Here is a 14,003-nt window from a genome sequence, read left to right on the forward strand (position 1 = left end):
TTGAGCTCTGAGCAACAGCGGTTCGAGTCAGCCCGAGCTGAGCAGCCGTGAGCTGCCAACAGGTGGCGGGATGGCTCAGCTAAAAAAAAAAAAAAAAAAGGTGGATAAGTTCCGGGATCTTATATACAGGTCGGGGACGACAGTTAACAATTCTGTGTTACATACTTCAAAGTTGCTGAGACAGTAGATCTTAAATGGTCTCACTACTACAACAACAAAAACGGTAACTAAGTGAAAACCGAAAAACGGTAAAAAGCAAGGTGAAAAATGTGTTAACTAACCTTATTATGGTAATTATTTTGTGATACATACGATATCAAGTCATCACATTGTAGACTTTAAACTTACACAATGTTATAGGTCAATTATATCTCAGTAAAGCTGGGGGAGGGCTGCAGATGAAGTACTTATACTTAGCACAGTGTCTGATGTAGTTATGTCCTATTGTCCTTAATAGTCTCATTCCTGCCCCACCATCTTAGGCCAGGGTTTTTCAACCTGGGCAATACTGACATCTTGGGCCAATGAATTCTTTGTTGCGAGCACTGTCCTGTGCTTTGTAGGCTGTTTAGCAGCATCCCTGGTCTCTGCCCATTAGGTGCGGGCAGTGTCGTCCAGTTTTGACAATAAAACCCGTCTCCGGTCATTGTCAAATGTCTCCTGAGGGGCAAAATTGTCCTCAGCTGAGAACTCCAAGCTAGTTATTCTCCTCGTTTCAGTTTCCACATTGGTGAATAAGGAGGTGAGGCTGAGGAGGCAGAGTCGCCATCGAAAGCTGTTATTCACGTATGCGTTTGTTTATTCCCTACTGAGAAAACCAATACCAAGTGCTCTGTGCAAGACACACGGCTTCTCTTTTTACGATGTTCTGTCCTACCCCCGTGAGGACTTGGGGTTGGGTTTCCATCCTTTCTCCTGTGAACTACGCCAGGTTCTTGGAGGGGAGCTATGCAGGGCGAATGTACCCTCGTTCAGCAGTGAGAGAGAGTCACTAAAGGAAAGAAGGCCACAGGCCTGAGCTCACAAGCGTATTACCGTCGGTAGTTGGCTGAGCAGAGCCAGGCATCCAGGTGGTCCTACCTGAAGCCACCTGAAGGCTGCCCTGTGCTGGGAGACTGGGGGGGCATCTCAGAAGCCCACCTTCCCCTCGGTTCCCTGTCCAGCTGGCTGCTCCCTCCTCACTCGCCTTCAGGAACCTTCCGTCCATCAACCCCCTGCACTGCAGCTCATGTCTCTTCCCCCACTTGGGGTTCACGGGACACATTCCTGCCTAGCTCCCCAAGCGCTGGGTGCCATAACGGGACCCACCCAGCACCGATCCCTCCTGCTGCCTGTCCCCACCCCACCTCTGGGCCTTCCGAATCCTGGGGCCCTACAGGCCAGCACCACCAGCGCTGAGCCCTGCCCACTTCGCCCACTGCAGCAGCCCGGTCGCCACGTGGAAGCTCCCTCTCCTCGCCCTGCTGCCCTGCTGCCCTGCTGCCCTGCTGCCCTGCTGCCCAGGAATCAAGCAGGTCGCACACGCTGGCCGGACCTTCCCCTGATTCCTTCACCCAGGTCACCCGCCTGACCCCAGGGTTGGCGACAGTGACTCTAGTGATCCATCATTGTTCCCTCTCTCCTGGGCCACCCAGGGCTCACGGTCTATGGCTACATTGCCTATTAAATTATACTTGCTTTCCCAGAAAATGCTGTACTTGATCAGGATTTTAAGAAAATACCTATATTTATTATTTTATTGAGGATATTTGTTTATTTAGGACTGAGGACTGGCTCTCCTTTGTTAACTTTGGCACTGGGGCCCTCCTTCCTAGCTTTGAAAACAAGAATGGAAAGATCTTCATCCCGTCTCCATCTTGGCTCCAGAACCAGGTCTCCAGCCTGGTTCTGTCCCATTCTGTCACCAGGTCGATGGCGGGGACCCCAAGTCAGCTAACAGGCAGCTAGCTGGCCCACACTGGGGTCTTCTCCCAGGAAATGCTCTATCCCCCCAGCTGGAATTCGGGTCATTGGCATTTCCCTGGAGAACTCATCCCTTTCACAGAAGTGTCTGTGTTTGTTGCCTCTACACTGTCGCTTATTTTTCTTCCAGTTTTTGAGATGGCATCCATCTCTGAGGTTGTACCCTCCTGCTCATCCTCCCTGTTGTCTCGCTGCACTGACCAGACCCCCTCCTGGCTGAGTGGGGGTGGTCCAGGCAGCAGACCAAGCAGCACCGAGGAAAGAAGGGGGGCTGAGCCCTGGATGTGGGGGCCGAGGAAGGAGGAGGCTCAGGGACACCCCGGGCCTGGCTGAGCCGCTAGGTGGGTGGTGGCAGTGACCTGGCAGAGGAGGGACAGGCCATGACAGGAAGTGGAGAGGAGACCCCCACCCTGAGGGCCACCCGGGCTGAGGGCCTGAACAGAAGCTCCTTCACCCTGCCAGGGGGCTCGGGCTGACCCCTCGGGTGTGGGGGGGCACAGGCAGTGTCAGGCACTCCACGGGAACTCAAAAGAGCAGCCAGGGACTGGAGGCAGGAGAGAGGCGGGGGGGACCCCCAACATGTGCAGAGCCCGAGTCAGGAGAATAAGTGAGGCCCATATCCCTGATGTGCCAACGTTTAAAGGCTGCAAGTTCCCCCAACTAAGTCTCAAACCAAATCTGTTACTTCCTCATCTGGACAAGTCCACCTTCCCTAAGTCCTGGGGGGCCCAGGGCCAGCATGGAACCTCAGGGAAACCCCCACCATCACCTCCCACCCCCAAGTTCTAAGAGGAACCTGGAGCTTAGAGCTGGACCTGGGCCTGCTGTGAGCCTGGCCTGCTCACGCGTGGAGCCCCTGGCCCGTCGCCCCCTCACCCTCATGTCCCTGCACCAATCACCACCCCAAACAGCCACCCACCCGGAGGCAGTGCCAAGAAGAGGCCTGTGCAGGCCCTTGGGTGAGACTGGTAATTCCCGTGCTCCAAGCACACACTGTAGGGTCTGGAAGGGGTGGGTGGGCTCGCCCTTGGCCTCGGCCTCGTGGCCTTATAGGAAGGGCTGGGTGGGGCCAAAGCAGGGCCCTCCAAAGCATGGCCCCCAACCCTTCTTCCCCGGGGCTAAGCCTCCCCCAGGAGGGGAGAAGTGTAGCCTGGCGCACAACACATCACAGAAACACACCAATAGCCCTTGGGTTTTGTTTATTTTTCAATAAACAAATTTTTTGCATGTCTGGGGGTTAAGTAAACGGGAAAGCTAAAAAGAGCGCCATTGACATTTTTGAAATTTTTGGGTTACAAGAAGATCATCACGCCTACTCCTCCCTCCGACTTTGGGACCGAATTGATACTTAATGTCGCCGACAGCTGTCTTTGAGCTTCTCCGTTTGTTACGTAAACTACACACTACTCCAAACACACGCGAGGTGTGGATGGGCAGCCAAAAAAAAATCCTGACACTCTCAGCAGAATCTGGTTACCCCATAGAGGATGGAATGGACCATTTCTGCATGATGTGAAGACCGTGGCGAGGTACCGACACTGTTCTGATCTCGCGGGACGTGTGCACGTGGGCACTGCGGAATTTGGGCGGGGCGGCCACATCGTGCTGGTAAGAGACAATTAGTCACGTGGGCAGGTAAGATGGTCAGACTGTAGGGGAGGCGTCTGCTGAGGACTCTCCGCTGCTCCCACGGTATTTTACCGGCACTGCGCTTAGCTTCCTGGCCACACCTGAGTGTCGGCTCCCCTCCCAGACGGCCCCTCATCCTGCGGGACCCACAGCGTCCCCCGCACACTGCCTTGCACTCAGCAGGTGCGTGGAGATGCTTTCCTGAGCAAGTGATGGTGGATGAAGTGATGGACCGATGAGGAGGAGTCTGTCAAGGATAGACAGTGGGATGTCTTCCTTGTCACCAGGGGATGAGGCATCGAGAAAGTGGAGCCGAGAATTTGATCATTTTGTCCAATCTCAGAATTTCGCGTTTGGGAAAACTGAGGATCAGAACCATTAGCTGACTCGGTCAAGGTCTCACGTGAGAGAGGCCAGGCGGGGTGCCAGACGCCCGCCTGGCACATGCCAACAGTTCTTTTTTTTTTGTCTTTTTAAAGTTTTTATTTCAAACAAACTCAAAGTGAGATGAGATGGTGACTCAAGTGATTTGTGGGGAGGAGGAGGGACTTGGGGTGAAGGTTATCAAAGACTAGGATTGGGGGACCCAGGTGGTGGGGGTGAGGGAGGGGAGGGGTAGGAGGGCGGCAACAGGGGCTTGGAGGGGGAGGGGGCTTGGCAGTGGTGACGATGGTGGTAATGAGGGTGACAGGGTTCGGGGTCTGAAGCAACTGTTGAGGAGAGTGGGAAAAGGCAGGGGTAAAACGGGGAGGGGTTTGGAGGCGGGGTGGGAGGGGCTTGGCAGGGGTGGTGGTGATGGGACTTTAGGGTGACGTTATCTGTCAGGGTTGGTGTGACGAAGGTAGAGAGGAGCTTGGGGCTAGGATGGTAAAGAACTGGGAGTGATGGGGACAGTGGCTTGGGTGGGGACATCAGGAGTTTGGGGGAGATGGTAATCAGGCTTTGAATTAGATGACGAGGGCCTTGACGTGGTGGACCAGCGACTGAGTGTGATCAACTCGATGGTTGTGTGACGATGGTGACTCATGTCATGTGTGGGAAGTGATTTGAATGACCGAGATGATGAAGGTGATGACGACTTAGAAAGCACTTGGAACAAGGTAAACACGGCAGATAATACTCAGTAAAGCTAAGAGTATTGATTCCTATCCAAAATACTTAAGAAGCAAAATAGTCCTATCTGGTACCCAAGGGCTGTTTAGCTGCCTACCTCCAAGAGCTGGAAAGCTAAACAGACCTCTGTCCCATTTCCTTCTATTTTTGCAAAAAATATAGATGCTCTTTTTTAAAAAAAGTCAAATTCATCATTCAAAAGCTGGCTAGGTCTTTTGGGATCTGAGAGTTATTAACTCAGCAACACAAACTGAATCCAGGGCTGTGTAGGCCAGGTCTGGTACCACTTTGGCCACGAAACTAGCAAACGCCCCACAAGTGACAATTTCCACTGAACCGCAGGGAAAACCTTGGTGAGGGCTGTGTTGCTGCTCAGATTTCGCCAGGGGCACTTGTGGTTCAAGGTGCATTTAAATTTCAAGGGACATCTCTAATCTATAGGATGGGAAGCAGGTGTGGTATGGGGTGGGTGGGAAGAGGGCCGCTTAAATGGCAAGTCCAGGGACTCAAAGTGGCCAATTATTCCCAAATGGAAAGTGGGCCAGGAGGCTCCCCACTTTGAAAACTGCAGTTAGGGTCAATTTCAGAATGTCAAGTGTTCATCCAGGATAAGCCAAAACCTTTGGACCCCAGGATGAGACCGAGTCTTCATCGGATTGTAATCGTTAGGGTCTGGAACTGTTGAGGTTCATACCCCCTCGTTCCTAATTCAGAATTTTAGACAAGAGAGGACCTTGGTGGTCACTGTGTTCAAGCCCCTCTCTGGAGAGAGGTGAAAAGGCAGGCCCGGGGTGGGGGAGGGGACTCGCCAAGGATGGCACAGCGAGTTAGTGGCAGGGCTGGGACGAGGTCCTGGCCCCCCAGCAGCCAACCCGGGGCGCTCTCTGCCTAACACACGGCTGCTGCACTCTGCAAAATCTCAAATCAATCACAAAGATCTAAGGACTGCGATGTTGAACTTGAAGTGAGTGCGAGTTGAATGTGTCGTGTGACAATTAACGAACGAAAGAGATTTTAGCCCTTTTCACAGTGGTCGGTCATGCACAACACGCGTCATGGTTTCACAAGGACCCTGTGGCCGAGACCCCTCAGAGAGGGACATCGGCCCCGAGTCCTGGTACAGTTGCCATGTTTTTTTTTGGTCTTTTTTGATTTTACGTAAAGTTTAGAGATTAGAATAACATACTTATTTCTTTTACACGTTTAAAGATGAAATTCTTATTATTATTTTTTTTATCATGCATTAAGAGAGAGAAAGAGGCTTGCTTTAGCATCGTGTGGGTCACACGGCCACACACAGATAATAGAGGGAAGCATAGCGTTCACCAGATTTGACACAAAGGATAGCAAATTCCACCACAAAGATGAGAACAGACCGCATATAGAGAGCTCTGCGGGACCCCGAGAATACAGGGGGGCGGTGGGAACGCCGCTTAGATCTCCTCGTCGCCAGCCTCCTTGCTGAAGGTGGCCATGTCGATCTTCTCGGGGAAGATGATGTTCACGGCCAGGTCCTCCCCGCTGTTGTATTGCAGCAGCAGATTCTTCTTCTTACGCAGCATGTGGTTGTAGCGCAGGTTGGACACCCAGGTCTCGCACTTGTTGAGGAAGACGATGCCCATGGTGCCCAGCACCACCAGACTGGTCAGCACGCCCAGGATGGTGAAGCAGATGGCCTGGCCCTCGGAGAGGAGCGGGGTGCTCTTGTTGAGCTCCCTCATGGACACCTTCAGGACGCGGTGCTCGGGCTGCGGCACTGGCAGCTCGTGCACCCCGGGGGTCAGACGGTAGGTCAGCCCGTACCCACTGGGCAGACGGGTGACCTGCTGGGAGCCAGCCGCGCGCTTCCTGCCACAGATGGGGCCTGTGAACTCGGGCTTGCACAGACACTCGAACCTCACCTGGCTGTGCTGCAGGCAGGTGCCCCCATTCAGGCACGGGTCAGCGGCGCAGGTGGTTACCGGGCGGCTGCAGGTCTTGTCCACAAAGCCGGTGGGGCAGCGGCAACGGAAGTCGCCCCCGATGTCGGTACAGATGCCTTGGTTCTCGCAAGGGTTGGGGGTGCAGCTGTTGGCCACGATCTCGCAGAAATTGCCCGAGAAGCCAGGGGGACACAGGCAGGAGGCATGGGAGGCCCAGCCCTCGTCGTCCACACAGGTGCCTCCGTGCTGGCAGGGGGAACTGCAACACAATAGGGGACACGGGAAAAGGCCCTCTGGGGGCTAGGCCAGGACAACGGTGCTGGGGGTCGGGGGCAGGTGCTTGGACCACTCCACATGGCAGACCTACTGGGGCCTGACAAAACGGCACATTAGGTGAGTGAGGCCCAGGGAGACCCAGGGAGGCACCGGGCACTGTGACTCCTGCCTGCGAGGGTCTCCCAGCTGTCCTGGGCAGGATGCACAGCTGCTTGAGGTGTGCACCTCACCCCCGTCATGCTGCCAACCTGGAACATGCCTGACCTCCCATGCTGGATGCCATTTTCCTCTCCCACCTCTTATGTCATCTCTCCGACCAGAGGCCTGATGGTTAGTCACTGGACAGGTGGAGAAACTGAGGCTGAGAGAGGCAAAGTTAGTAAGAACGCAGGGCCGGAGCGAGCCCCCTCCCTTAACTTGGTCCCTGGGCCGCTGAGGCTGAGCCACACCGGACGTCACTCCCTCCCTCCCTCCCACCACCATCACCACCCCATTATGATTTTTATTTTTATTTTCAGTGGAGCGAGCCTGCAGGTTATTGTGCAGGAAACCCTTGGGGACTCTCAGAGTGAAAGAAATACGCGGTCTGTCTTTGCCGGCTCGAGCCGTCCGTGCCCGGCTGGTTAATAGTGCCTCATTCACCGAAGTGCAGCTTGCAGACCGAAGCTGTCTGCTCAGCGCAGAACACACGGAGCATTTAATGTAAGTGCTTTTAAACGAACAGGCCCTTTGTCATCTGATAAATGCCAAAACTCCAGGGAAGAAAGGGGCTCTAGGCACAAGAAACCAAGACTGCTGCTCCAGGGCTGCATACGAGCTGGGCTCTGAAGGAATTTCAAGGACCCTGGGCTGTATTTTGACAGACTGGCTCAAGTCTGTTAGAGAGAAAAGCAAAATATTGTAAAGGTCTCACTCTGTATTTTCTCTTCCCGCTAATAAGCAGAAATGGCACTTGGTGTCACCCCCTCTCCTCTGACCCCTCAGGGCACTGATCCTCAGAGGCCTCGTAAATGCCCATTTGTGGTGGTTGCCAGTTCCAGGGTCCTCCACCCCATCCTGCAATGCTGGGTCCAGATAAGCTGATCCTACACTTAGCTTCTGTTTCCTCAGAGGAAAGGGCACCCCCGCCCCAGCTCCTGGGCCAGGACGGGGTTCTAAGTGGAATTCTTGCTTCTGTCAAGATTCTTCCGGTCTCCGTTTAAGCCCCATCCATGCAGCTAAGCTGATAAGGGCCTGAAATGGCTGAGGCGCAAAAGAGGCAAGTGACCATTCCGTCTGTTGTGCCCACTTCCCCGAAGTCCCAGAGCCCCCACCCAACTGAGGGTAGCCGAGAGCTGGACCCCAACCCATGGCCCTTATAGCTTGTCCTCCCCCAACCCTGCGCCACTACAGCCCTCTCCCCCCACCTTCTCAGACTAGCAGCTCCCTCCTGAGACATCCGAAAAACCCACTGTCCCCCCCCCAAACTACCCCCTAAACTATGATGAATAGGTTTCACAGCCTCGGGCCCCACCAAAGTCTGATCTCTTATTACACTGTCTTTAGAAAATTATGCAGCTCCGAGCTCCAGTTCATGCTCCCAATCTACTGTCATTCACACACATCAGGACTTGGGGATATGAAATCGCCTTCAGGGTCATTTGAGAAAATTATGGAAATGACACTTTCCCTGATGGAGGGTAGCCCCCCTTGGGGCTGCGGGATAGCACTTCCTTGGTCTTTTGTCAGGGGACAGGTCCAACTGGGTCAGGCTGAAAGGGTCTTGAGGGGTTTCGTGAAGCAAGAATCAGAGCAGCATGAATCAGATCACACATAATGGGCAAAGAACATTTACCCATTGATCACGCAGGGCCCATCCTTTTTCTGACAGTCCTTTCCGGAGAACCCAGGGGCGCAGGAACACTCATACTGGCCGTTATCAAGGTTCACGCAAGTTCCGTTGTTAGCACAGGGGGTCGAGGTACAAGCCCGGATGTCTGGGTTGGGGGTGGGTGGGGAAGGGGGAGGGAAAGAAAACCACAGCTTGTCAGTCCCTCCCCCAGAAAGATGACAGGGACACAGGCTGGAAGGGGAGCTTCCCAGATGGAGACGGGAAGACAGACCCCTCCAGCTGATCAAGGGGGGGGGACCCCAAATGAGCTGCCTAGATGTCTGCTCGTGGCCACTGCCAACAGTCACCAAGGGGGGGCCTGAGTAAGAAAGAGGGTGTACTGACCACCCAAAACCCTGAAGTGAGTACACAGCTCAGGGACCTGAAGGGCCTTTCTCGTGATAGGTCGTGGAGACAGGAAGTCATGGCCGCCTGCTTGCTGACATTCAACCCAGGATTGCTGTACTTTGCTCCAGGGGACCAGGTCCTCCTTAAGTCCACCACCATGACCTTCACCGCAGACCCTTCCCTCCCGCAAGCATACAGGCTGAGGTTCCCTGAAGCCTGCCTCCTCTAGACAGCTTTTCACGTCCAGCTTCTCATGGTTGGGGGGCGGGGACTGCCGCTGGGGGGACTAGCACGGCCCAACTGTTAGAAACATCAGCTGTCCTTCATACTGTTCTCTCACACCGGGGCAGGGGGGAAAAGGAGATGTGAAGACACCCGTTGGGAACCAAAAAACCTGATTTAGCCCCAGCACTGCCTCCACCTCCTGGTGGTCTCTTCACTCTCAGGTTCTGAACTAAGGGGCGCCACGATGAAAAGGCTGCTTTTGAAGGTGGCAAGAGGAGAACTATTGAGCCCTTTCCTGTCAGCGTGCGTTTCCATGAGCACGGGTATATTCCCACTGTCTTTCTACACCTCCCATCAGGCACACTTCATTATCCCAGGCTCAGCAAGCCAGGGATGAGCTGAACAAAGGGGCCGGGGTCAGGGGCTCTCTGACAGTGCAGACCCCGGCCTTCCCTGCCCCACCCCCCCAGCTGGGCCAGGGAGGGAACAATCCTATGTCCATCTCCAGCCAGCTGCAGAGTCCAGCCCCTCCCCAACCTGTGCCTCACTTTCCCCACTTATAAAAGGAGGAGATCTCCCTGGCCAGTCTCTGAGGAACGTTTCAGCTTTGGTTTTCTACCAAATAGAAAGCCAGGTCCAGCATGAATTCAGGCAGACTGGGGGTGAGGGTGGGGGTCCCAGTGCTGAGGCCACAAATGCAGACTTTCCCCTCCATTACAGAACCTCACACCCTCGTGGAGGGGAGATGGCAAGCAATCAATAAGGAAAAGCCTGACCGCCTTGCTGATGGCGTATCCTGAGCCCAGGAGGCGTTCCTTGGGAGCTGGGCTGGGAGCACACGAACATAAAGAGGATTTATCATTATGGGAAGGAGGCGTGAGCACGGGGAGCCTCTGTGGCCAGTTCCTAATCCTCATCTCCCTGCTCTGTTGTCACTGGGAATCTGAAATTTAGGCTAAAGAGCTGGCCACCACCCTACTTCTGTCCCCATGGTGTCAAGCCTTCCTCAGCAGAGGCTAAGCCCGCCTTTCCCAAGGAGAGGGCTGCCCGCAGTTGTTTTTTTTGGGGGGTGGGGGGTGGGGGAGGTCTCAGCCGGGGCAGCAGCTGTGGCTGTGACAGCCTCAAAGGCATGAGAAAAGGGGAAAGGGAGAGGGCCCTCAATTACCCAAAGGGCTATTTCCTGGACCTAGCATCCCAAGCTGAGAGCCTTTGTCAGCCCAGTGCGGAGGGGGGACTGTGTCTGGAAACCCCTTGGGAAGTCCTGGGCTTAGACACCAAACTGGGCGAGCTCCAGGCTGAAAGCCCTGATCCCGGATGGTGCCATCTTTGGCATCCCCTGGTCCCTAAACAGCTAGCGCTATTGCGAGGGTGGAGGGTTCCGGTGCTGAGGGGCAGAGAAGCTGCAGACCAGAGGGTGAGTCAGCTGCGGGTAAAGCCCTGCACCGTGGGGGGCGGGGGGACTGTGAGGACCCAAGATAATGGCGGGGCTCCATTTTGAAAGTCTGCTGCCCTCAGGTTTTCCTTAAGGGAGGGTGTTAGAAAAAACCCAGGTGAGAATGGACCCATTCCTGGGGCTGGGGGAGGGGGTTTTAGCTGTCTCTTTGGCCAACTTCTGTGTCCATGAGCAGATCCTTTTGCTTCTCTGAGCCTCCGTTTCCCTAATTGTACCACTTGTCTCTGCTAATGTTGGGGACAGAGGGACAGAGGCCCTGCGGCATTGCCCAGGCTGCCGGAGTTTTTTTTCGAGGACTTCAGTCTGCCTGGGCTTCCGGGCAGGTTTTGCCAAATGAGAATGGGCTCAGATGAACATTTGCAGCCTGAAAATGCAGCGACAGCCAACTCTCAATTGCTCGGGGTAAAGGAGGACAAAGATTGCATAAATTAATGAAATCAACAGCTAACACCAAATCGCACTTTAACCACTTCTCAGCCTTTCCCAGCCCCCAGCCTCCCCTACACCTGAGCCCTTCATCACAGCCCCCAGCCAGGTCCTAGCGGCCCTGACTCAGCTCCTTCTGCCCACCACTCAGCATCGACAGACCCCCTCCCGCCCCCATTTGTTTGTTGTTTGTTTGCTTTCTGCAGCCTCCGTCACAATCTCACATGTAAATCTGTTGGGAGTCTTTGCTCTGCGACCCCCATCCCACCTCCAGCACTCCTTTCCCCTACTTGAGCTGCAGTAACCTGGACAGGTTATCCAGGTCTCTGCTCCCCATCTTCTCAACTTTGTGTGGAATGTGTTTATTTTGTGACTCTTTATTCAACAGGCAGCTCCCCCCCCCGCAACACCCTCCTCAGTGCCTTCTCCAGGTGCTGGGTGGGTGCTGGGTGCCGGTGGTGCAGAGGGGAGCAAAATTATGTCCCTACCTGTGAGGGGGCTCCCACCACCAGTGGGAAGTGTATGAACAGGTCATTACCACACAGAATGCACCTGGTGTGTATTGGAATAAGGCTGGAGAGGAGGCAGCCACAGGGCTGGGGGGAGGCGCGTGGGGCAGAGGGCAGAGCTGGGGGTGGGCAAGGGCAGGGTGCGTGCCAACCTATGTCGCAGAGGTTCCCGTCCCAGCCATCGTCGCAAATGCACTGCCAGGGTTCCACGCAGAGTCCGTTAACACAGCCAGGAAAGGTCATGCATTGGTCACAGAGGGGACCCTGCCAGCCAGGCTGGCACCTGCGTGTGGGAGGGGAAAAGATGGGGACATATGAGGGGGGCAGGGGTGAAGAGGGGAGCCCAGGCTGCTTTCTGTGGAACCAAGGGCCCTTGGGGTCTTCGCACAGGGCTGGGCCAGTGAGTCCCAGGAAGCAAACACCAGTCACCTGAATGAAAAGCTTAAACAGAGGACCAACTGAGGAGCAGACAGAGGGGTCCCTGAGAGCCCAGGATAATGCTGCGTTTTGCCGCAGTGGCCTGCAGTGGTCTCATCCTGCAAGGGCTCTCCTGCCACCCCACTTCTGAAAAAGCAAACAGGAGCTGTGGCTGTCCCCCCACAATCCCGTCCTCTCTCCCCTCACTGCCTCCACCAGTTTCCTGGGGGGGTGAGGAAGCTGTTGCAGCCCAGACCAAGCACCCCCTCTTTTCTGCCTGACACCATGACTCCCCAGGATTCTGGCCCCCCCCCACAAGCTGGCTGCCTCTGGGGAGCCACTCCATTACCTGCAAACATTGTCATCCTCGCAGAATCCATTTTGGGGATGGCAGGCCGGAAAGCATTCAGCTCCTGAGGCACAAGAAAGGTTACACCGTTCACCCCACAAGGCCCCAGAGGCCAAAGCAAAGCCCATGGCGTCCCTCAATGGAGCCCACGACCCTCTGCAGTCCTGCCGGCCTGGCACACAGTAGGCACTTCATATCAACCCACTCAGAAAAATTCTCTGCCACATTCCTTGTTATGGAGTGACCACAGTCTATTGCCTAGTTCTCAGAAGCAGGTCAGACGTCTCATTTCCCCCCAACAAAATAAGAAACCCTAAGTCTTAAAATTGGGGATGGGGACACAGTGGATGGGAAGATTTTGACCCTTGGGTACTCAGCCAAACCCTCACTTGCGTGAGCTAAAAGGGGAGCAGACTTTCAGCTATTCATCTCTGAGAAAGCCCAGACAGGTTCACCTGGTGGCTCACAGGTAAGGTGTCTGGGTTTTTTTTAAGGGTCCATCCCAGCTAAGCCAGGTACCCAGGTCAAATTCCCCAACTTCCCCGACCCCACACTGTTCGTGTTTAAAAAACACGCAAAGGTTTTACAGAGCTGACTGCAATTCTGACACTATTTAAACATTCTGACACTTCAAGAGGAGCCTACTGTGTGCATTTACTTCAACCTGCTGTCCAGCTTTCCAGACAGCCCCTCCATAACCATTGGTGCAGTGGGGGCGGGGGCCACTGCAGGAAGGGGGCAACTCTCTGGCTGTCAGAGACAGATGGCCGCTGCAGACAGAAGTGTCGCAGCCCCTCACCTAGAGAAACGTCACTTCACGCAGAGGCTCAGGCTGGGCTCCTGGATGGGAATTTGGGACGACGACGGCAAAGTCACCCCCCACTATCCCCACAGACCTGTTCCCCAGCGCGCACACAGGAGCACCCTAAAGTTGCACCCCAAAGCATTTTCACAGAGGACTCCCAGCATCATCTCCTCTCTCCATACCTCCAGTCTCAGCGCACCGACACCCCTCGGAGTGCCACTTCCGCGGGGCGGGAAGGGGCTGGGGACCCCACACCTCTCCTGTCCCCGGGGACTCCCAGGGCCGGGCTTGGCATGCAAGGGTGGCGGGGACGGTGAAGCAAACAAGGAGCGCGGCTTAGGGTTAGGTGGGACGGGCGGGAGTTGGGGCGCATGGGACGGGGCGCGCCGGTCACCAGGCGGCCAGAGGGGCGTCGCAGGCTTCCCCAGAGGGGGCGCGAGCCGGGCCGCCGGGGGGCTCACCATGGGCACTGTGGCCGAAGGCCAGCAGGAGCGAGAGGACGGGCAGGAGGGCTGCGGTCGCGGTCATCGCGGGGCGGCCGGGGTCGCGGTCCTGGTAGCGGCGCGGGCGCGGGTCCGGCTCCGGGCGCCGCGCTGGGCTTCTGGTTGCGGACGCGGAAGGGGGCGCGGGCGCGCGGCGAGGGGAAGGCCAGGGCTGCACCGGGCTGCGCGCTGCGCTCTCCAATGCCGCCGCCGCCGC

General features: G+C 55.6%; 1 protein-coding gene across 2 annotated transcripts; it reads right to left on the minus strand.

Annotated features, from left to right (window-relative positions):
* Positions 1-4,251: 4,251 nt before the first annotated feature.
* DLK1 (delta like non-canonical Notch ligand 1) lies at positions 4,252-13,996 on the minus strand. 2 transcript variants are annotated; one of them, XM_019639201.1, is made up of 6 exons: positions 13,766-13,991; positions 12,500-12,563; positions 11,886-12,016; positions 8,737-8,878; positions 6,606-6,885; positions 4,252-6,380 (listed from the first exon to the last, which is right to left on the minus strand). In XM_019639201.1, the coding sequence occupies exons 1-6, from the start codon at positions 13,830-13,832 to the stop codon at positions 6,138-6,140; spliced, it is 927 nt and encodes a 308-aa protein (XP_019494746.1). In that variant the 5' UTR covers positions 13,833-13,991; the 3' UTR covers positions 4,252-6,137. The 2 variants fall into 2 exon arrangements, with proteins under 2 accessions (XP_019494746.1, XP_019494745.1); XM_019639200.1 differs by having other exon boundaries at positions 5,907-6,885; positions 13,766-13,996.
* Between the last annotated feature and the right edge of the window lie 7 nt (positions 13,997-14,003).

This window comes from Hipposideros armiger, unplaced genomic scaffold (assembly GCF_001890085.2).
Source record: "Hipposideros armiger isolate ML-2016 unplaced genomic scaffold, ASM189008v1 scaffold_43, whole genome shotgun sequence".
NCBI classification, from domain to species: domain Eukaryota; kingdom Metazoa; phylum Chordata; class Mammalia; order Chiroptera; family Hipposideridae; genus Hipposideros; species Hipposideros armiger.